This window comes from Pelobates fuscus, chromosome 6, assembly GCF_036172605.1.
Source record: "Pelobates fuscus isolate aPelFus1 chromosome 6, aPelFus1.pri, whole genome shotgun sequence".
NCBI lineage: Eukaryota > Metazoa > Chordata > Amphibia > Anura > Pelobatidae > Pelobates > Pelobates fuscus.
In genome coordinates this window covers 61,944,014-61,967,169 of record NC_086322.1, presented here as the reverse complement: position 1 = coordinate 61,967,169, position 23,156 = coordinate 61,944,014, and the positions used below count along the sequence as shown (strand labels likewise).

At 44.6% G+C, this 23,156-nt stretch overlaps 1 protein-coding gene across 2 annotated transcripts in view; it reads left to right on the top strand.

Annotated features, from left to right (window-relative positions):
• SLC2A9 (solute carrier family 2 member 9) overlaps positions 1-23,156 on the top strand; it is a 248,021-nt gene that overhangs the window by 168,883 nt on the left and 55,982 nt on the right. For both annotated transcript variants that reach the window (XM_063457783.1, XM_063457784.1), the window contains one exon: positions 11,438-11,513. In XM_063457783.1, the coding sequence (XP_063313853.1) occupies positions 11,438-11,513 (76 nt within the window). The remainder of the gene's footprint in view (positions 1-11,437; positions 11,514-23,156) is intronic.

Below are 23,156 nucleotides of genomic sequence, written 5' to 3'. Positions count from 1 at the left end.
AGGACAAAAGGGCCAGGAAAGTGTATGGTGCATGTGTTTGGAGCCTGCTTGAGGGATTGCGTGTGTGTAGAGTGTGGTGTGGTATTGTGTAAATAGGTCAATTTCATTTGTGTTTGTGGTGTAATATGTGTGGCTAGGGGCTGTAGAGAGTGTGTGTATAGGGAGCATAGTGTTATAGGGGATGTAGCGAGTGTGTGCATACGGGTTGAAGTGTGTGTTTATAGGTGACGTAGTGTGTGTAGGGTTGTAGAGAGGGTGTGTTTAGAGAATGTTGTATGTGTTTGCTGACAAGGAATGTAGTGTGTGTGTAGGAGATCTACTGTGTAAAGGACCCAGAGTGTGTATAGGAGATTTTGTGTGTGTCTGTGTGTGTGTGTGTGTGTGTAGAGGATTAAGAGTGCATATAGGGTAAGGGATCTAGCGTGTATCTGGAGCGTAATGTGTGTAGTGGTGCAGTGTGAGGGGTGCTTTAGTGTGTGTGTATATATATATTTGGACATATTGTATGCGTGAGGGGCGCAGTGTGTGTGTATGTAAGAGGGGTGCTGTGTGTGAGGGTGTTTTTATGTGCCGTCACATTCTAGGTTTCTAATTTTCTTAGTCTGTTAACTCACTGAGGGTTATTATATATATATATATATATATATATATATATATATATATATATATATATATATATATATATATAAATAAAATAACCCTCAGTGAGGTAACAGACTAAGAAAATTAGAAAGAGCCCATATATATATATATATATATATATATATGTGTGTGTGAGTGTGCTGTATATGTGTGAGCGAGGGTGCTGTGTGTGTCTGAGGGTGCTGTGTGTGTGTCTGAGGGTGCTGTGTGTGTGTCTGAGGGTGCTGTGTGTGTCTGAGGGTGCTGTGTGTGTCTGGGGGTGCTGTGTGTGTCTGGGGGTGCTGTGTGTGTGTGTCTGGGGGTGCTGTGTGTGTGTGTCTGGGGGTGCAGTGTGTGTGTCTGGGGGTGCTGTGTGTGTGTCTGAGGGTGCTGTGTGTGTTTGAGTGCGCTGTGTGTGTTTGAGTGTGCTGTGTATGTTTGGGTGCTGTGTGTGTGTCTGAGGGTGCTGTGTGTGTCTGAGGGTGATTTGTGTGTCTGAGGGTGCTGTGTGTGTTTGGGTGCTGTGTGTGTCTGGGGGTGCTGTGTGTCTGGGGTGCTGGTGCTGTGTGTGTGCCTGGGGGTGCTGTGTGTTTCTGGGGGTGCTGTGTGTGTGTCTGGGTGCTGTGTGTGTTTGTGTGCTGTGTGTGTGAATGTATATTTTATTAACATTTACATATATATTTTTTATTAATAAAAAAAAGTTATATCCCCCCTCCTCCCTTCTTACATTTTAGCCTGGAAGGAGGGGGGGTCTGTTCTGCCTGGGGGGTGGGGGGGGTGCCGTGCAGCTTCCTTCCCTGGTGGTCCAGTGGTGAGAGTGAACTTTAGCCTGAAGGCTATAGTTCACTCTCGCGAGATCTGAGCGTTGCCGCGGTAACCGCGGCAACCCTCAGACCTCGCGAGAGGACCCGGCGGAGCTGCTGGCTAGAGCTCCGCCGGTCCTCTCGCATGCCTTCCTACCTCACACCCTCTCCTGCCGGCGGCCGCCTGTCAGTGTCTCTGGGCCGGTGAGGGAGATCTTTGATCTCCCCACCAGCCCATGGAGACACACAGCAGGGCCGGCGCTCGGGTAGCGCTAGCCCTGCAGGGGCTGGCAAGGGAGATCCTGTGATCTCCCCTGCCGGCCTCGGCCCCACGGCCATCGCGGCCCACCGGGCATTTGCCCGGTATGCCCGATGGCCAGTCCGGGCCTGGGGGGCAGCATTGCAAAATAACTGTGTGGTACAAAAGTGAATACAAATACAAAAAATAAACAAAAGGAGTCACTGTCACTGTCACTTCCCCCCGTCCCCACTGTCTCCCTCCTACACTGCCACTGTCCCCCTTCCCGGTGTCCCCCTAATACCCTGTCACTGCCCCCTCTCTATTGTCATCCATCCACGCTGTCACTGCCCCCTCCCAACTGTCATCCTCCCACACTGTCACTGCCTCCCTCCCCACTGTGTCCCTCCCACACTGTCACTGCCTCCCTCCCCACTGTCTCCCTCCAACACTGAAGCCCATGGAACAACGCAGTGGGGGAGTGGGCCTTGACAGAGCCAGAGAGTGGGCAGGTGCTAGGGGTTTTGGGGTTGGGTTAGGGTAATGGAGCTTGGGGGTGGGGTGTTGGCAGATAAATAGCAGCCATGTTAGGTTAGGGGCCATTTTAACCAGAGCCTCACTTACCTGTTAATTATGGCAGGTCGGCAAGGTTCTTCTTTTTCTCGTTTGTGCAGGTCCATGGCGTCGTTGGAGGAGATCCTCACCGGAGTCCGGGCGGCGGTGAAGGATAGAGGGCTGGTGTGGCTGCATGAGCAGTTGGGTGCTGACGGGCCTTCCTCTGCAGCACCTTTCCGGGGGCAGGCGCGGAGGACGAGACCGCCCCAGCGGCTCAGCCAGGGCGCTGGGCCTGCAGCGAGACGTCGGAAGTGCTCTTCAGTGAGTGGCGGAGTGTCACCGGGAACGGGAGTGGAGCTGGCAGAAGAGCAGAAAAGGCGCACGGCACCGTCCGGCGGACGCGGCAATGGTCAGGCGAGGACAGCCGTAAAGCACAGGCCGTCGGGGAAAAAGACGCCATGCGGTTCAGCGGCGGGCAGGAAAGGGTGACCCGAAGCTACCCTCAGTGCAGCCGGGAATGCGGCTAGGTCGGCGGAGGACCACGTGAGCGGGAGCTCAAGAGAGAAACGTCCCGGTGAGTCGGCCACTAGTGGCCTTGCTGAGGGACAGGGGGATGGTACGGAGGCTGGAGCAGTGGCACAGGCAGACCCCCAAGTAGCCAGGGGGGGCTGGGTCAGCGGGGACAGCGCAGGGGCGGCCCGGGTGGGGGCCAGGCCTGGACCCTGCAGTGGAGATAGGAGGGAAGCAGACAGCAGGGTCGGCCAGAATACGCTGGGGGCGGCAGGAACAGTGGGTACAGCACTCTGCCAGGTCGAAGAGGTCGGATCCTTGTCACACAGGGCGGCTGAGGGGAGGCCAGGCGCAGCAGCGGAGAGAGAACTGCAAGGATCAGCTCAGGTGGAGAACGACAGGGGTGTCAGGAGCGGGCAGGAGGGCCCTTCAGGCTGCTCCCAGGGTCGGCAAAGAGGCAGGGAGGCTGCATGGAGTGAGCAGAGGGAAGAGCGGCGCAGTGCTAGCGTCAGGCACAGCTGTGCTAGGAGCACAGCGGAGAGACAGGGAAGCAGGGACAGGACACCGGCGTGGAGCAGGCGTAGCGAATCAGGGTCCTGTTGCAGGGAAGGATGGAGGAGGTCCGGCTCAGGGATAGAGGGAGGAGGAGTCGGCGCAGCACATCTGGATCTTCAGAGAGGAGTTTTCAGGAGCAGAGGAGGGATGCATAATACAGGGAGAGTCGTTCAGCAAGGCGGAGCGACATATGGAGCAGCAGACAGGAGCGTGGGGAGGAAGGGCGGGTAGGGCCGAAGTTGAACAGACTACCCAGGATAACTTCTCCCGACAGGTCACAGAGCAATACACCTGCGGTCCCGAGGCGGGATCAGGCGGACGGGAGTCAACGTCATCAGGGCACTCCGGTACCTGGAAAGGTGGATGGAAGGACGGCGGCCCCGCGGCCAGTGGCGGCCGGGGTCTCAGATGGTGAGTCCATACATGCACGACACTCTGAGCAATTGCTAAGTGATCTAAAAACACTTTTAGAGCCATGGTCTGGCGACCAGTCGCCACTGCAATTCGGGAGGGTGTGGTCGCCGGAGGGCGGTCGGGAACAGGCGGTTAGGTCAGCGGGGGCGCTAACACAGGGGTCGGGCGATGGCGAGACAGGCGAATCGGCTGGGTCGTCGGGACTGGCTAATGGGGGGGAGGAACAAACGGAAGGGTGCAGCGATATCCCTGATGCGGTGCGGCAGAATGTGCACGTGTCATTCGCGGGCCCCCTTGGATGTCATTTAAAGGCAGACGTGAAAGAGAAAATCTGGAAAGGTGAGTTTGTGGAGATTTTTTCTCTTCTTCCCCTCGAGGAATTCTTGGACTTGAAAGAAGAGGACAAGAAAGATGCCAAAAAGGAGGAAGAGGAGAAAAGGCGGAGGTATCGAAGACTTTTGGGAATTGGCTGAGGGCCTTCTGTATTCTGGCTAGTGTGATAGGGGAAAAGAGCCCGGGTCGTTGTTCGCAGCTTTTCTGCTACTTGGATGGGATAGGGGATGCGTATTGGACATACGGGGGTTTGGCATGGTGAAGGTATGACAAGCAGTTTCGGCAGCACCTGGAAGCGAATGCGAGCATGCGGTGGGACCAAATGTACCTGCCATTGTGGATGCGGCTTATGATGGTGCAAAAAGCTGCGCCCTTTCCTGGGGCAGCTGGCACGGCCACAGGGGGTGCCGCGTCGGCTGGACAAAAGAAGGGCTTCTGTTGGATGTACAACGAAGGGCACTGCAAGTGGGTAAATTCTTGCAGGTTTCGGCACGAGTGTTTTCGGGGTGCGGAGGAACTCACGGCGCCAACAGATGCTTCAAGAAGGGTAAGCCTAACGGTGGAGGGAGGTCCGCTGGGGCCACAGCCCCCGCAGCTACAGCTGGTGGCGTCCCCGGTGAAGGTAGGCACGATGTTGCCTTGGCTAAGGCAATACGCTAACCAGGCCGATGCAAGATTCTTATGGCAGGGATTTAGGGAGGGTTTTTCTATCCCCTTTATAGTCAAGGGACCGGGTATGATGTGTGTTAACCTCAAGTCCGTTCGGGAACACCCGGGGGTGGTGCGGGACAAGCTACGCAAGGAAGTCCAACTAGGGAGGATGAAGGGCCCGTTCACGTCACCACCATTGGCTGATTTGCGGATATCCCCACTCGGAGTGGTTCCCAAGAAGGAGAAGGGTAAATTCAGATTGATACATCACTTATCGTACCCAAATGGGGCTTCTGTAAATGATGACATTGACGCGGCCCTCTGCTCGGTATCCTATACGTCATTTGACAAAGCAGTCGAGTTGGTTCGGAGAACGGGGCGAGGGGCATTGATGGCGAAGGTAGATGTGGAAGCAGCTTTCCGGCTGCTTCCCATACACCCGAAGTGTCATCACTTGTTCGGGTGCTGTTTTAAAGGGGGATTTTTCATGGACCTGTGTTTACCAATGGGGTGTTCCATATCGTGCGCCTATTTAAAAAAATGTAGTAAATTTTTGGTACGTGGTACGGAGGGAATCGGCGGAGGGTGTGGTTGTGCACTACCTAGACGACTTTCTCTGCGTTGGCCCGCGGGAATCGGACTGATGCAGGCAGATACTGGAAGTGTTCCAATGGGTGGTTCAATCTTTCGGGGTTCCCTTGGCAGCAGACAAGACCGTGGGGCCCACGACATGCCTTAGCTTTTTGGGTTTAGAAATTGATTCAGAGAAAGGGGAATGTAGGTTACCTTTGGATAAATTATTGAGCCTGAGGGAGCTGGTGGCCACAGTAGGGAGGGCTAAAAAGGTGACGCTACGAGGGCTCCAGTCGTTGGTGGGGAGCCTTAACTTTGCGTGCCGGGTCATACCCATGGGGAGGGTTTTCTGTAGACGGCTGGTGCAAGCTACGAGCGGGGTGCGGATGCTGTCTCATTACATCAGGGTTTCGGCGGACATGAGGGCAGATTTAAGGGTCTGGGAACAGTTTTTACAGGACTTCAATGGTAGGGTGTTTTTCCGGGAGCCGGCGACGTCGACTGAGGCGGTTGGGCTGTTTACCGATGCTTCGGGTAGCGTCGGGTTTGGGGCATATTTTTCGGGATGCTGGTGCGCCGAAGAGTGGCCAGAGGCGTGGAAAGTGAGCCCCCTGATAAAAAAATCTGGTATTTTTGGAATTCTTCCCAGTAGTGGTAGCGGTGGGATTATGGGGGCCGGAGTTGGCAAACAAAAAAGTTGTGTTCCATTCGGACAACATGGCAGTGGTGCAGGCGATAAACAGTTTGTCGGCATCTCCCCCCCCCCCCGGTTTTGTGCTTATTACGGCAGTTAGTACTTCTCTGCATGTCTTTCAACATAGTATTCAGGGCTAGGCACATCCTGGGTTTTTCGAACGTTGTGGCTGATGCACTCTCTCGTTTTCAGTGGGAACGGTTCCGGGAAGCAGCGCCGGGAGCACAGGAACAAGGGCAGGCTTGCCCAGACGTGATGTGGCAGCTCGGGACGTCGTGCTTGGGGGCTATATAAGGAATTCTCTGGCGCCGAGCACTTGGTCGTCTTATGTGAAGGTTTGGGAGGAGTGGGAGGAGACAGTACAACAGGTAGGGGGCGATCTCTCTGCAGGTCATCGGGTGGATGTAATTTTGTGGTTACTGTGTCGGTTGTTCGCGAAACAAGCATCGCCGACCATGGTGGACAGACATATGTCAGCCTTGGCTTTTTTGTTCAAGTTCAATGGGTGGGAAGACATTACGAAGAATTTTTTGGTACGACAGGCGGTACAGGGTTTTCGGAGGGGGAAGAAGTCAGTGGACACGAGGAGACCGGTGTCGTTTGCAGTATTACAGGGGCTGGTGGGGACGTTGCCTGGGATATGGAGTTCTCCATTCGAGGTTACGCTTTTTTCGGGAGCGTTTGTATGGGCGTTTTTGGGGGCTTTCCGGATAGGGGAGCTGGTTAGTGCCAACAAGGGGGGGCGGCGGGTTACAGCTCGAAGACGTGGAAATAAGTAATAACAGAGTGCAGATCAGGCTGGGCCGTTCTAAAATGGACGTGTTCGGCAAAGGCAGCTCGGTGGTGTTGTATGAGTTGCCGGGTTCGGGGGCATGCGGCGCGCGGTACTTGGACATCCGTCCGAAAAGCAAAGGCTGTTTTTTCTTGCACGCCGATGGCATGGCACTGTCCCGTTTTCAGCTCAAACAGGTTTTTCGTTTAGGTCTACAGAAGCTGAGCTTGGAGCCCAAACAGTTTGGTACGCACTCGTTCCGCATAGGGGCGGCAACGGAGGCGGCGCGTTTAGGGTTGGGGGACGAGCTGATCAAGCGGATTGGGAGGTGGGAATCCATACGATTCCGCTCGTACATGAGGCCTGACAGGTTGGTGTGAATAGGAAGACTGAAGGGAGCTGAAAGGGGGAAGTTGTCTCTGCCATACAACTAATTTTGTTTCTTTTTAGGTTGGAAGGTTTGGTTGATGGGCCACTCGTACGTGTACTGGACGCAGAAGAGAGACGCAGTTAGAAGAAGCGGATCGCAGCTGGGCTTTCCTCTGGAGCAGGTGGCGTTAATCATGGTTTGGTTTTCGGGGATTTAGTTGGCAGAGTCTCAGTAGCATACTGTTTAGGAAGGTGGCTGAGGGGTCGGTCCCGGATGTGGTTTTGGTTCACGGCGGGGGGAACGACCTGGGGTTGATCCCCCAACGAGAACTGGTACAGAGGATGAAGAGGGACATGGATCGGCTACGGGAGCTGGTCCCTGGCGTGGTGGTGGTGTGGTCCGAGATGGTGCCTCGCTTTAAATGGAGGCACGCCAGGGACCCAGCTGCAGTAGCCCAATGTAGGAGTAAAGTCAACAAGATTATGGCAGTTTTTATCAGACGGTTGGGGGGAGTAGTGGTACGACACCGGGAGTTGGAGGGTATGTTGCCCGGTTATTTCAGGAGGGATGGAGTGCATTTGTCGGACGCAGGGAGTGACTTACTGAACCTGGGGTTTCAGAAGGGCATAGCACAGGCCCTGTTTTAGTGTGGTGGGGGCCGCACATGGTCTTAAGGGGGTCAACTCATGTGCTGTGGCGGAACAGGGCATAGTTAAGTTGGAATTTTGCGGGGTATTGGAACTGGACAGGCGAAGGTATAGGCTGGAGTAGGCCGGACGGAATTAAGTATTGGTAGGTTCTAGCTCTTCGGTGGCTACGAACCTGGGGGTGTAGGGGTGTCTGGGTACACCCCTACAGTTAATCGGATGATATGGGGCCTCTTTGGTAGGCTGTGTGTTTCAAGTTAAATGTTATTTGTTGTTATTTATGTTCAATTAGTAGGGTCATTGTCAGGGGTACTGTGCGGGGGTATAGTAACATAATGTCTAGCTGGACAATGACCCTAAATATGTTAATTTATTATAATTAATTTAATAAAGCTGTGGACTTTATACTCCAACAGTATAATCTGTGTCTGAGTCTTATTTAAGTTTAAGGTTATAGCACATGCCGAATAACGACTGTGCAAATGTCATGTCACTGACTCCCTCCCCACTGTCTCCCTCCCACACTGTCACTGCCTCCCTCCCCACTGTCTTCCTCCCACACTGTCACTGCCTCCCTCCCCACTGTCTCCCTCCCACACTGTCACTGCCTCCCTCCCCACTGTCCCCATCTTACACTGTCACTGCCTCCCTCCCCACTGTCTCCCTCCCACACTGTCACTGCCTCCCTCCCCACTGTCTCCCTCCCCACTGTCTCCCTCCCACACTGTCACTGCTTCCCTCCCCACTGTCTCCCTCCCACACTGTCACTGCCTCCCTCCCCACTGTCCCCATCTTACACTGTCACTGCCTCCCTTCCTCCTGTCACCCTACCACCCTGTCATTGCCCCCCTCCCCACTGTCACCCTACCACCATGTCACTGCCCTCCTCTCCACTATCTCCCCCATACAATGCCTCTCCTCCCCCCACACTGTCACCCACTCCCCCACACTCTCACATGCCCTCCCACACTATCCTCCTTCCACATACTGCCTTCTCACAATGTCACCCTTCAACACACTGCCCCCACACTGTCACACTCCTACACCCACTGTCAGAGGAAGAGCAGGCAGAAAAAATAGGAAATTGGGCAGAGAAAAACATATACATTTGAAATAATAGCAACGATATTCATTACAAACATTTTGCTAATATGGGGGTACAATTTATGGAAATGGTCTGCCAAGGGGTACTCAAGTCAAAAAAGGTTGGCAACCACTGATCTAGACAATCATATTGGCATCTAAAGCCCCACATTAGTACCTATCATTTATTTTGAATTGATATTATTAGGCTTTTGGATCAGTTCATTTTGTTCATTTTATTTTATTTTTTTTTTTTTATTTGCAGTGTATTTTTAAGTTTTTTTTGTGATTTTTTTTTTTTTAAGAAGGGAAAGTTGAGGTCATTTTAGGTAACTAAAAACTAAGTATTCCTGGGGTGGTAAATCTCCTGGAGTAGAGATAATCTAAAATGCCCACCCCCAGTTAAATCATGACAAGATAGGCAAATCTTATTAAATCATGTCACTTCTGAAATGTTATTTGTCCTGAAGGGGTTTACTATACCCACCTCCCCCACTCAAATATTGGGATATTTGCAGTTCTTCTTGAAAAAAATCACTTGAACACAAGTTTCCAAATGTGTTTCATTCAGCCTGGATTGTGCTATAATTTACTGTTTAGTGAATAAACCCTTGTGTTCATTTGAATGAAGTGACATTGCTTTTTTTTTATCTATATTATGCACTCAGTGGTCACTTTATTATGTACACCTTATGAAAACAGCAAATCGGTAACTGCAACTCAATATATAATACATACAGGGTTTAATCCTTGTTCTACTTAACATGCTGTTAGTGCCATGGATTCTATATTGGTGCAAATTCTTAAGAAATAATTCAAGCCCCTAGTTAAATCCATTCCTTGAAGAATTTGTGCTGTTTTGGAAGTAAAAGAGCATTTCTGGTAGGTATACTTAAATAACCACTAGTGACAACATAACCACTTCATTGGATTGAAGTAAATTATGGTGCCTGGAGTCTGTGGTTGCTGAGCCCAGCATCACTTTAGTAGATATTCTTAGTCCCTGCTACGCTGAAGCACAACCTTATGATATAAGTATATTATAATATAATTGGCAGAAGCGGGGGCTATGTTATGCTCCGCGCCATATGACTGATATCAGGTAGTAATATGCTAGAAGCATCATCTGTGCTTTTGCAGCAAATAACTGCCCCGATCCATGATATGAATTGGTATGGTGAGAGCCAGAAGCATACCTTTGCCTCTGCCATTTCATCCATGGATGCTGGGCTCTCCAGGGACCAGGAATCTCAACTAAATGTTAAGTAAATGGTTTAGAATTGATGTAGGACTGTGCACCCATGCACTATAACCACTTAAATCTATTGATGTGATTATGGTGCCTACACTGTTCCCTTTAATAAATAGCCACCCATATAAATACATGAACACATAACATGTAGTAAGCAGTTCCTATTTACAGTAGGTCGGTGTGATGAAATGCCTTTTGTCACTGGATTGTTAGGTGACAAGCTGCCCTTTGCCCCCGGCTGTTGGAGGAGCCTGATTGCCAGCCTCCTTCCTCATGACTATGGCCCTGGGGTGTAGTGCCATTTAAAAAGACTATTTGGGGCTTATTGGCTTCTAAAGACTGTTTCTGCCCATTTGAATCCATGGGAAGGTGTGTCTTTTCCCCTCCCCCTCCCCATTTCCTGTCTATTGTTCTCCAGCAGGGCGTTGTCCCAGGCACACTGCCAAACCAGTTGGAACTGACTGCTTTTGTGCCTCCTTGGTTTCTCAACAGCCCTTGCTATGCTTTACCCCATGGCAAATTTACTCTGTTCATGTGATCTGAGTGCTGTTCACCTAGATTGGGCGTTCAGATCCGAGCTATCTGGGGATAGGTTAAATGTAAGGGGTTCTGTGTAATAGAATAAGAATTATGTATTTTTATGTACTATTACGTATTTTTGCTGTTAGTGTAAAATGTAGAGATTTTCTGTACCTGGAGATTATTGAGTTTACTGCAGTGCCTTAAGCCAATTATCTCCAGGATGGAGAGGAGGGATTTCATTGTGTATGTGGGAGTGTTATTATGTTAATTAGTGTTCCCATTGGTTTGTGTTCCTTTTGTCACAGTTTACCACCAGGTCCAGGGGGTGTGCCTCTGGCCTGAAAATTTGTATATAAGGAGTAATATACGCTCATTGGAGTCAGATCATCTAGTACCTTCATGAAGTTTCGGCTCATGTTTGGGGGATTGGAGAACTACACTCTGGGGATTGCTATAATCACTATACTACCCAGGGTATAATCACTAAGCTCTGCTAAGAGCTTGTTCCTGTTCCTGCTCTCTGGAATTCGGAGAAGTCGACCTTCTGGAAGCTGGATCCTGGTCTTGGGTCCAGAGTAGGTGGAGACGGCGAGACCCCAACCAAGCTACGGCGGTTCGTGGGGTCTGCAGTGGTTATGGTGTCGGGCAGAGTGCTTGGAGTCCTCGGAAAGCACTAGGAGCATCCGTCAGTGGAAGGTACCCAGTCGGGGTGCCAGGGGTTCCATTACAGTCGGCAATTCTTTTATTTTTATTTACATGCTGTTTGTTTAACTTAAACGTATATTTAAAATGTTAAATTAATTGTGCTTGCATGTTATATTTATCGATATAAATGATTTTTCAGCACCATGCATCATGGGTACCCTATATCAGCATCGTCGGCATTCTCGGAGTCATAGCATCATTTTGCATCGGACCAGGTAAAGTCAATTCTATATTTTATTTGCTGGTTCTAAGTTTATTTAACAGATAACATGTCTTGTATGTTGTTCCATTATGCCCTAGTATCTTGTTTGTTGGCTAGGGTGACTATGCAAACAGTAGATATGTAACTCCTTCTATTGTGAAAGTCAAAGCAGCTTGTTATCAACAGTAATTATGTGTAAAATCCCAGAAAATATTCCTCAACAATAATTTTGAGAAAGTATGAAGTCGGATCAGTGTATTGTCTTTAAGGTTTCTTCAGGCGATGAGTAGTGAAAGGACAAATGAGGATAATGTGTACATTTTGTGCCAGTGAATAAGCTTCTTAGCATTTGGAATGCTGGAAGTTTATCCCCCTGTACTCTGCCTATATGTATTTTTAGTTAGTGTTCTAAGGGATTTAACCCCTTCAGGACGGGTGACGGACCTTGTCCGTCACGCGGTAAAATTAACCCCAGATCGCCGCAATCGCGGCGATCGTGGGGTTAATGGTGCTCCCGGTCTGCCTCTGTATTAGAGGCAGACCGGGAGCACCGAATCCGGCTGCCCCAGCACATGTACCCTCTCTGACAGCATGTCAGAGCGAGCACATGTGCTCTGTATACTTACCTTCCGCCTCCCTGCACTTTCGGGTTCACTGTGAAGTGCAGGGAGACGGATCAGTGCTGATCCTGCCCCCTAGTGTAAAAAAAATAAAGTAAATTTAAAATCCCACCCCCCTTTACCCATTTTAATAAAAAATTAACCCCTTCCCTGCCAATTGATCACTGACTACAGTGATCAATTGGCAGGGATTACATTTTAATATGATCTGATTTTTTTTTTTTAACCCCCTGAGGGTTAATTCTTTTTTTTTTAACCCTCAGGGGTTAAATTTATTTTATTAATTAATTTAAATATTTTAAAATTATAAATTTAGCTAGCTGGGGAGGGTGGAAGTTAGTGGGGAATTGGGGGATTTAATGTTAGGCTAACTAGGGGTTAACGTTAAAAAAAGTTTTAATATAAGCTTTAAAAAGTTAAAAAATTAAGTTAAAAAAAGTTTTAATAACGTTTAAGTAAAAAATTAAAAAAAATAAACCCTTTACCCAGTCCAAATAAAAATTAACCCCTTCCCTGCCAGGCGATCACTGCCTACAGTGATCAAAATACAGATCACAGTATTATACTGTGATCTAATTTTTTTTAACCCCTGACGATTAACTTTAATTATTTTTTAACCCTCAGGGGTTACATTTATTTAATTATCTAATTTAAATATTGTATAATTAAATATTTTGCTAGCTGGGGTGGGTGGGAGTTATGGGAAAATGGGGAATTTAATGTTAGTGCTGCTTACTGCTAGTTAGGGGTTAACGGTAAAAAAAAAAAAAGCTTTGAAAAATGTTAAATATGTAAAAAAAAGTTTTACGAAAGTTTAAGAAACTTTAAAAAAATTAATAAGCATAACAAAAGTTTAAAAAATAGTTTTAAAAGTAAAAAAAAGTTTTAAAAAGTAAAAAAATACATTTAATAACGCTCATTACCACTACACCTGGTACAAGCTAGCGGAAAAATGATCCAACGCTAAGGTTCAAAATATGCCTTTTGAAATACCCTGGGATGTCTTCTTTAAGAAATGGTATGGCTCTATGGGGTATTTGGATTATATAGCCTGGTAAAATACTCTAAAATGGGACATGGGCACAGCATAAAAATGTAAAGTTTGAAAAAAAATGGAATGGCTGTGTCCCAAATGTGCCCCTCCGATGTCCACATATACCTGGCAAATGACATAGCTGAGCAACATATAAAGTATTATAGAGTGGTGGTACACATAAGGTTTGCAAAATATACTGTGCAAACTCACTTTGTGTGTAGCGGAAAAATTATCCCACGCTAAGGTTCAAAATATGCCTTTTGAAATACCCTGGGGTGTCTACTTTAAGAAATGGTAGGCCTTTGTGGGGTAGTTTGAATTTAAAACCTGCGAAGATGCTTGGAAATTGCACATAGGCCCAGCGTCAAAATCCAAAGTTCTGTAAAAACTGATATGGCTTGGTCTCCAATATGGCACTGTAGCTCCACAAAATAGTGCCAAAGACATTAATTGTGGATGTCTTTTTACTCAGAAGACTTAGCTGAGCATAATTTGGAGGTTTTGAACTTAGTGGCACATATGAAATATACAAAATGCCCAGCAAAAATGCAATCCGTATGTAAAAAAATGGGGGCATGTTAAGGCACAATATGCACCTTATGAGATACCCTGGAGTGTCTACTTTTACAAATGGGTTTGTGGGGTTTTTTTGAACAGTCAAACTGTTATAATACCCCAAATGGAAGCATAGGCTCATTAAATCCGTCTCTCAAAATTCTACTGTGAATACTGAAAAGGACAGGTCTCCTGTATGGCACTGTAGCTTCACGAAATAGTGCCATAGACATACAATGGGGGTGTCATTTTACTCAGAAGACTTAGCTGAGCATAATTTGGGGGGTTTGAACTTAGTGGCACATATGAAATATACAAAATGCCCAGCAAAAATGCAATCCGTATGTAAAAAATGCACAAAATTATTTTTTACCACATACTTTGGCATGTAATGGTAAAAAAAATGGGGGCATGTTAAGGCACAATATGCACCTTATGAGTTACCACGGAGTGTCTACTTTTTCAAATGGTAGGCCTGTGTGGGGTTTTTTTGAACAGTCAAACTGTTATAATACCCCAAATGGAAGCATAGGCTCATTAAATTCGTCTCTCAAAATTCTAATGTGAATACTGAAAAGGACAGGTCTCCTGTATGGCACTGTAGCTTCACGAAATAGTGCCATATACATACAATGGGGGTGTCCTTTTACTCAGCAGAAGTAACTGAACACATAATAAAACTTTGTACAGGAATAGCACACACCAACTTTACAAAATACACATGAGAAGTTCTTTGTTATACATTTGTGTGCCAAAACCCCCCAAAAACACAATTTTACTCCAATATTTAGCAGAGGTTGGCGGTAAAATGGCTACGTAGAAAGTGTAAAAACAACCTTAGGTAAATAGCCTGTGGTGTCTACTTTATATAAATATATACTTTTGTGTGGCAATTTTGTTTTCTTTTATGGCTATTAAGTTTACAAGACAAACATACCAAATTCTAAAATCGCTCCATATTAAAAGTTTATTTTACTCCTTGTGCTTTGTGACCTGTAACTACCAAAAAAAACTTAAAATCCCAGACACATTATATATTCTGTAAATCAGAACAACTAAATGAATTTATTTTTAATTACATTCCTTAACCTGCACTAATTGTGCACACATTATTATTGCAAAAACTGTTAAAAAAAGATTTTTCATTTTTTTTTGCATTTTTCTGTATTTTTTAATACTAAATAAGCATTTATGTAAATATATGTTACATCAAATTAAAGCCCTTTCTATCCTTTAAAAAACGGTATATAATATGCGTCGGTGCAATAAATTAGTAAAATGCAAATTGCAGTTGAACGCAAACAGCAAAAAATTCAAAAAATGCTTGTGTCATTAAGTGAAAGACAAGCTTCTGAAGCTCTGTCCTTAAGGGGTTAATAACTAAAGGTCAACATTTTCAAAATATTTTGGTTTGTGCCCCTACATAAATGTTATTTTCCCCTGCAAGAAAAACAATAATATATTTTGTATCTTTGAGCATCCAAGACATTTTTGTTTTGTTCTACGCATTGATCCCAAAGGATAAACATACTCGTTGATGTTACGAAACCAGTACGAATGAATGTGACTCAGCTATGTGGAAGGAATAAGGGTTTTTTAGTGTTCTAACAGCTTATATTGAGGGGTTACAAGTATTTTAGCCATATGTTCAAAATATAAACAATATCGAGTGCTGAAAATTTTGTATAGCTTTAGATAACAACGTGTCTTATTCACTAAATTTGAACTTTAGTAGCTATAATTAACATTTATGTATAAGTTTTAAGACAAAAATTGCAATGGCTTGGCTATTTGAGCCCAAGATTTTCAATTCGGTTTTAAATTTACAAGAACATTTTGTGTTTTGTGTTTGCTTTTTATTGTCCTTATTTTGTTCACTGCAATGAAAAATCTGCCAGGGACCATCGAATATGCTCTAGTTAACACTGGATACCTACCACACTATCTTATATCAGAGCAATTGTATACACTCTCATTAAGCCAAATTGAGATATAGCTATTTCTGAAATTGGTGAACATCAGGCTATAGTAGATAATTTATGCTAGAATGTGAGGAAAGAGCAAGATAATGTCACAATTACTACTAGCTGAAAACATTTTAAATTAGAAAATGTAACATTAGTTATTACAATAAAGAATTACGCTAAAAATGCAGTTTTAGTGATTAAAATCTATTAAAAGAAATGCTTTGGTTATGTACGTATTGGTTTCAGTAAACTACAATATTTACTGTAGTCTTGCCTTTTTCAATAATGCAAGTATGCTGTATGCCACTAGATTAAATCCCAGTTTCCTTAGGTATCATGGGCAATGCACCGGAAAGCTGCCCCCGCACTGCTCTTCTGTATGGATAGAAATGCGTACATATTCCATTTTCCTGCATCATTAGAATTGTTTGCTTCTAGGAGAGGTGATAGGTCATTGCTACAATGGCCTGCTAGTATCGGAATGCAGTATTGAGCTATGAAGTATAGGAATGGAAGAAAAATAATGTATTTTATTTACTTACTCATTTTCCCTATCATATAGAGATGAAGCCTTGAGCATACGTAATAAGATAATAGACTATGTCTAGTCTATCATTAAAATCTGATTAAAACAGAAATTTCGTCCATTTTGCCTCAAACCGTCAGCATCCATTGAAAGGGTTAATGTGGCTCATGTTATCCTAATGATAATACTGCGGATTAGGATTTTCTCTTTTTTTTTCTACCAAAACTACTTTATTTCATGGATTAAAATGCTGGATGGGTTATTTTTGTCTTTCAGCAGTCACAGAGTGAGATTTTGACAAAGATTAAAATATTTTGTGAATACAGCAAGTGAGAAACACAATAATGTTGACAGATATTCCTATAAGTGAATATATTTTAGTTTTACATTGAATACTTAGTACTCGGGGTAAACGGTTGATATGCTGTTACCTGTAAAATAAGACACCTTTATGTAGCATGATTATCACCAGGCACGGACTGGCCATCGGGCATACCGGGCAAATGCCCGGTGGGCCGCGATGGCCGTGGGCCGAGGCCGGCAGGGGAAATCACAGGATCTCACAGGCCCTGAGATGCGGCCACCAGCTGGGGAGGGAGGGAGAGGGAGGGAGGGAGAGGACCCAGTGGAACTCTAGCCAGCAGCTCCGCCTGGTCCTCTCGCGAGGTCTAAACGTTGCCGCGGTTACCACGGCAACACTCAGATCTCGCGAGAGTGAACTCTAGCCTGCAGGTTAGAGTTCACTCTCACCACTAGGACAACCAGGGAAGACAGCTTTTTTTTTTATTATTAATAAAAAAAATATATACATTTAGATAAAAAATACATTCACACGCACAGCACCCCCAGACACACACAGCACCCCAGACACACACAGCACCCTCAGACACACACAGCACCCTCAGATACACACAGCTTCCTCAGACACAATGCACCCTCAGACACAATGCACCCTCAGACACACACAGCTCCCCCAGACACACACAGCACCACCAGACACACACAGCACCCTCAGACACACACAGCACCCCAGACACACACAGCACCCTCAGACACACACAGCACCCTCAGACACACACAGCTTCCTCAGACACAATGCACCCTCAGACACAATGCACCCTCAGACACACACAGCACCCCCAGACACACACAGCACCACCAGACACACACAGCACCCTCAGACACAATGCACCATATATATATATATATATAATCTATAAATAACCCTCAGTGAGTTAACAAAGAAAATTAGAAACCTAGAATGTGACGGCAGATATAAACACCCTCACACACTGCGCCCCTCACACATACAATAGTCCAAATATATATATATAGAAATCAAAAGTAGGAAAAGCACTCCAAGGACTTCTTTCAATGTTGAAAAATAAATAACTTTATTCGGCAACTGCCATGAAAAATCAACGTTTCAGTCCTGTGTCAGGACATCGTACTGAATAGTCAAATTAGGGTGCTGGAGGTACTAGTGAGGAGGGAATTTGACTATTCAGTACGATGCCCACCCCACTGATTTGTAAATATCCTAGGGCTAGTTTACTAGCAACAATTTAGCAATACGGTTTACATAAGTATTTGCCACTAGGTACCCCCCCATAGGGTCCTGTACCACGTATACTTTGATCTAGATTACAAGGCCAAAACTTCCTCCAAGGGCTGACACCATTGTACCTGAGTGCATATACCCCCACATGGGTTTTGCACCAAGCCCCACTACTGTATACACATAGCCCCAAATGCCTTATAGAAACCATATGTGGGACAGTGGACCCTCATCAATCGCAAAGGGTGTTAAACTATATTGTAAAATATACCCCCCAGGGTATGCCCTGTGCCTCTCCACCCATACCAATAGACTTATGACACTAGGCTGGACACATAATGTTCACCAAGATGGGGTGTGTAGGATTAGATATGGACACCTTGAGGCCAGTACCTAATGTTTAATATAGGGGTTAATATCCCACATATTTTGCCTGAATGGAATTGATGACCAAATATGGACTGATATGGCACAATGTATATATCTTTAAACAGCACGTTCTATAGTGTACATACTCCTATACAGCACAGTTACCAAGTGTTGGCCGACCAGGCTTGTCTTATTGTCTCACTGCTATACAGCTGTTTATACATGCCACTAATACCTTGCTATGTTGTTATACAGCCATGTAACTCTATGTACATAATCCCAATAGCTGATGTGCCGTATGTATATGCTCTAACCCCTGCCTCCTGTGTACAGAACTGTCCTGTAAACCGATCGTTCTTACGATCGGCTGGTTGCCATGACAATATGCAAACGCACGCTGACTCGCGTCCCGGCCGGTAACCATGGTAACGGCAGACGCACAGAGAGCACACACAGCAGCAATCTGTACAGCTGCTGAATACATGAAACGGAATCAATTTTGCCCGCGATTTTCTGGCGCCCAGGCAGATCGGTACACAGGGTGAGGGGTAAGTCCCAGCTGAATCTCATGTACTGAATTTTGATTTTAATTTGATTAGAACTGTTTAACTTTGCAATATATTCTGTTACAATTACAATGCACTGTTATCCTGGCGAAAGTCCTGACACAGGACTGAAACGTTGATTTTTCATGGCAGTTGCCGAATAAAGTTAAGTTATTTATTTTTCAACATTGAAAGAAGTCCTTGGAGTGCTTTTCCTACTTTTGAGTTCTATTAATTCTGCTGACAAGCACCGGGCCTTATCCATATAATTTTACAGGAGTGCAAGCATTGGACAGTATTGTATATATATATATATATATATATATATATATATATATATACACACACATACACACTACAGCACCCCTCACACTGCACCACTACACACATTACGCTCCAGATACACGCTAGATCCCTTACCCTATATACACTCTCAATCCTCTACACACACACACACACAATCTCCTATACACACTCTGGGTCCTTTACACACTAGATCTCCTACACACACACAGTGCACCACCTACACACACTACATTCCTTGTAAGCAAACACATACAGCATTCTCTAAACACACCCTCTCTACAACCCCATACACACAATACGTCACCTATACACACACACACTACAGCCCGTATGCATACACTCGCTACATCCCCTATAACACTATGCCCGAATACACAACTCTCTACAGCCCCTAGTCACTTATATTACACCAAAAACACAAATGAAATTGACCTATGTACACAATACCACACACACGCAATCCCACAAGCAGGCTCCAAACACATGCACCATACGCTTTCCTATCCCTTTTGTCCTCTGGTATCCCACTTGTGGAGACACCAGAGACAATTTAAAAGCAAACACAGCACAAGCATGTTATTAAATTTGCTTGCGCTGCGCAGAACAAATACAGGGCCCTTTTCTAATGCTAGAGCTCTTCAGTGGGGCTCTGCGCATTTGTCAGGGTCCCGCGGGCGGCTGTGAGGGGAAGCTGCAAGCCGCTCGCAGCACTCACCCTTGGTTCTTCGACGCCCGTGGTCTCCCCTTCCTATGCCTGTTGGCTGTCGCTCGCATCCTCCTTCTCGTCTCCCGGCGGCAGCGTGTATAACGCTGCACGCTGGGAGACCGCGCATTTATGCAAACGCCGGGGTCAGCCACGTGACCCGGCGTTAAAGTCACAGTATGACAATCACAGTGGGAGGTATAGATATCTCCCATGTGTGATTGTTTATTATGATTGGAAGTTATCCAATCAGAATTAACCACAGGGTTTAAATACTTACATTTTCTGTCCCTCAGTGCCCTGTTGTGGTCTTTAGTTACCTGTATTGCTGTTTGCTTGTGTTTCTCTCTGGTTACCGATTATTTGGCTTGTTCCTCCGACTCTCCTGTATTCTCCATCCCTTTGACCTCGGCTTGTTTCACGTTCTCCTGTTTTCTGGCTCCCCTTACTCGGCTTTTCTCCTGACTATTCTTGGTGTGCTTAACCCAGCCATTCTAAGGACCGGTACTGCACCTTTTCCTCTCTGTGACCTGTTAGCGTGTTAGGTTCCCCGAATCATGACAGCATTGAACCAACATGCTCACTTTGAGAGGGGGCGTGCTTGTCATTAGTGATGACAAAACACACCCTCTCTGGTCCAGCCCCCTTCTTAGGGGGATGCTCTGATTGAAAAATGCCCAGGCCTAATTTTTTTCCCAGTCCGGCCCTGATTATCTCTGTGTATCCATATGGCAGTATGTGATTCGGTGATCATATAACATTGAATTACATAAATTTAGTAAAATTGATTGCAGTTTGGTCAAAGACATTTCCAGTTGACCCTAAGCAGAAGTTATACTTCCATTACCCCTAAAATACAGCAAATATAATTACAATGTTCACCACTGCACTACAATCATTATTAAAAATATGTACACCATTTGTGCGTCGAGACTCCTGTGGTTTGCAGAAGCCCATGGCTCGGAAGTTCTTCCCTATGATCAAATCTGCAGTAGTGTAAGGATGATGGGCAGCTGAGGTGATGGACAGAGCTCCGATTTAGGTAGTCATGTACATCGGCAACTTGACCACTCACCCAACTCCCGCTATTTTAATCCACAGAAGAATGAACTAGGACTGAATAATTTTGGAAATTGTACTTCTAAATAAAAAGTGGTTCAAAATCATTATAGTCGAAAGTATAGCAATGCTAAATGTACTGTAATCTTCTAGCAGTGCAGCAATGTATTTAAGGTACTTTAAATGTAAAAATATCACCAGACAAATTTAGAGCTAGAACTGTCAAGCAAAATCAAATGTTGTCATATATTTTTATTTGATTATTGGCTGCGAGATTGGAAGGTTGAGTAAATAGAAAAAATGGCCAGTCTGTGAATTTAAGTGGATAGAGTTACAGTTATCATTATTATTTATGTTTATATACCACCAACATTTAAGCTAAACACACTCATCTCTTAAGCCACTATTTAAAAATGATGTGATGGATACGTTCCTTATGGAAAAACCTATCTTGCAAGAAACACGTGAAGGATTATATACCCAATGCTTAGATGATAGATCTGAATTTACAACTGCTTAGGATAGAAATGCGTAAACAATTGAATTAGTCAGATGTCATCTTCATGAACATGAGCTTAAAATGTACACACTTTTGACATTTTTAATCAATGTTACTGAACTAAAAAGAAATCCTGTTTGTAAATTGGTCACTTCCACTAAAGTGAAAAATCAGATATAAAAGTTCTATTTGTATATCATATTTATTGCCTTTGATATAAGCCAGAAAAAAAAAATCATAAAGAGTAGCATGTCCGGTAATCTGAAGAATTAGGCAGTAAGTACAACTTCTAGCTCAGCGAGGTACGGGTCTATGCATTTTTCTAAATCCAGCATCAGTTTGTCTTACAAAAAAAAAAGTTAAACAACCAACGCTGAGTACATTTTTTTGTCAAAAAGATTTATTTCATTTCAAAATTGATTTTTTTTTTCTCGTTTGAATGGTTAACAATTAAACCATTATAAAGCAAGGTAAAACATGCATTAATATGTTCTTAACATGTCAGGGAGATAAATAACTTAGAACACAGGAAGGGGAAGAAGAATGCATAACTAGAAATGATAGACAGGGTGCAAATTTATAGAACGTGCACAAAGGAAAGGAGAAAGAAAAGATGAGTAGGAATGAAGAGAAAATCCTGTTGTAATATTCCAATGATCAAACAAGAAGATGAAAGACACAATAGCTTTCCACGTCATGTTTGTCCATTGGAATGCTACAAGATTGCCAAATGCTATGTGTTCTAACTATGTATATAGCATTAACATATACCAGAGCGCTTTACAATTATAGAAAGGGGATATTAGAGAGAAATAAGCTCACATTTGCTTATAAACTATGAGGATTTGAGGTCGGCATATATTATAAATATATATATTTTTTTTATAGACGGTGTGATCGGGAGTCAAATCTTGGTTTCATAGTTCTAAAGTAGGGGTATTACCATTACTCTTATCAGCCAATTATATTTAGCAATATCATTACAAACCTTACTCTATATATATATATATTTTTCAGTTAACAGTTTTCAAAGTGATCCAACTGAGCACACAATATTCTCTATGCTTAGTATCTGAGCTGAGATGAATTATGTTATAATGATATAATAATCTGTATTTATTTCCTGGAATTCACATGGCCGAGTTCAATCTCTCAGTCTTGTTGACATTTGAAATGAGTGTTAAAAAAAAAAAAAAAGATCTCAGTGGTGAGTATTTCATTATATACCTTTTACTTTTCTACTCTCACAATTACTCTAAGCGCAAACTCATTTCCTCCATTCCTCCATCTGAATCATATCGATGGGTGATTATAATTAAAAACTCTGGTGCATTGACTCCCCCCCTCCCCCCGGGATTCCATAAGACATGTCTGGCAAAAAGATGATCAGTGATAGAAGAGATTAATTATTAAGTATTGCACATTTGTGTCTCTCGCTGCCCATTTCATCTTTGCCTTCTTCAATTTTAAATAAAAAGGCAACTTTCCAATTTTATTAAAAAATGTTTGTATGTTTTAGTATGACTTTAAAAACGTTGAGTAATTTCTGTGCAAGTAATTAAACATATTAATTTCCCTCGTATTTCTGAATAAGTAGATTCTGCTTAGTAAAATATACATTAAACGCACACTAAGCGGTTAGCGATTTTTTTTTTTTTTACCATTGGGACCGAAATACTTTGAAAGAGTTAACATGTATCACTGATGCTGTCACTTATCGCTGAACGATTTCAGTTTGTTTTAAACTGCATTTTATGTGTTTGTTGGTAGACCAAATACATTGCAGTATTTCTGCAGGATAAAGGGTTTAGCTAAAAGCAACACATTGACCTACTTTGACATCACGATTATTTTATCTGGTGGATTTGTGATTTTCATTTGGAAGAAATGTATACGCGTTGTGCAATCACTGC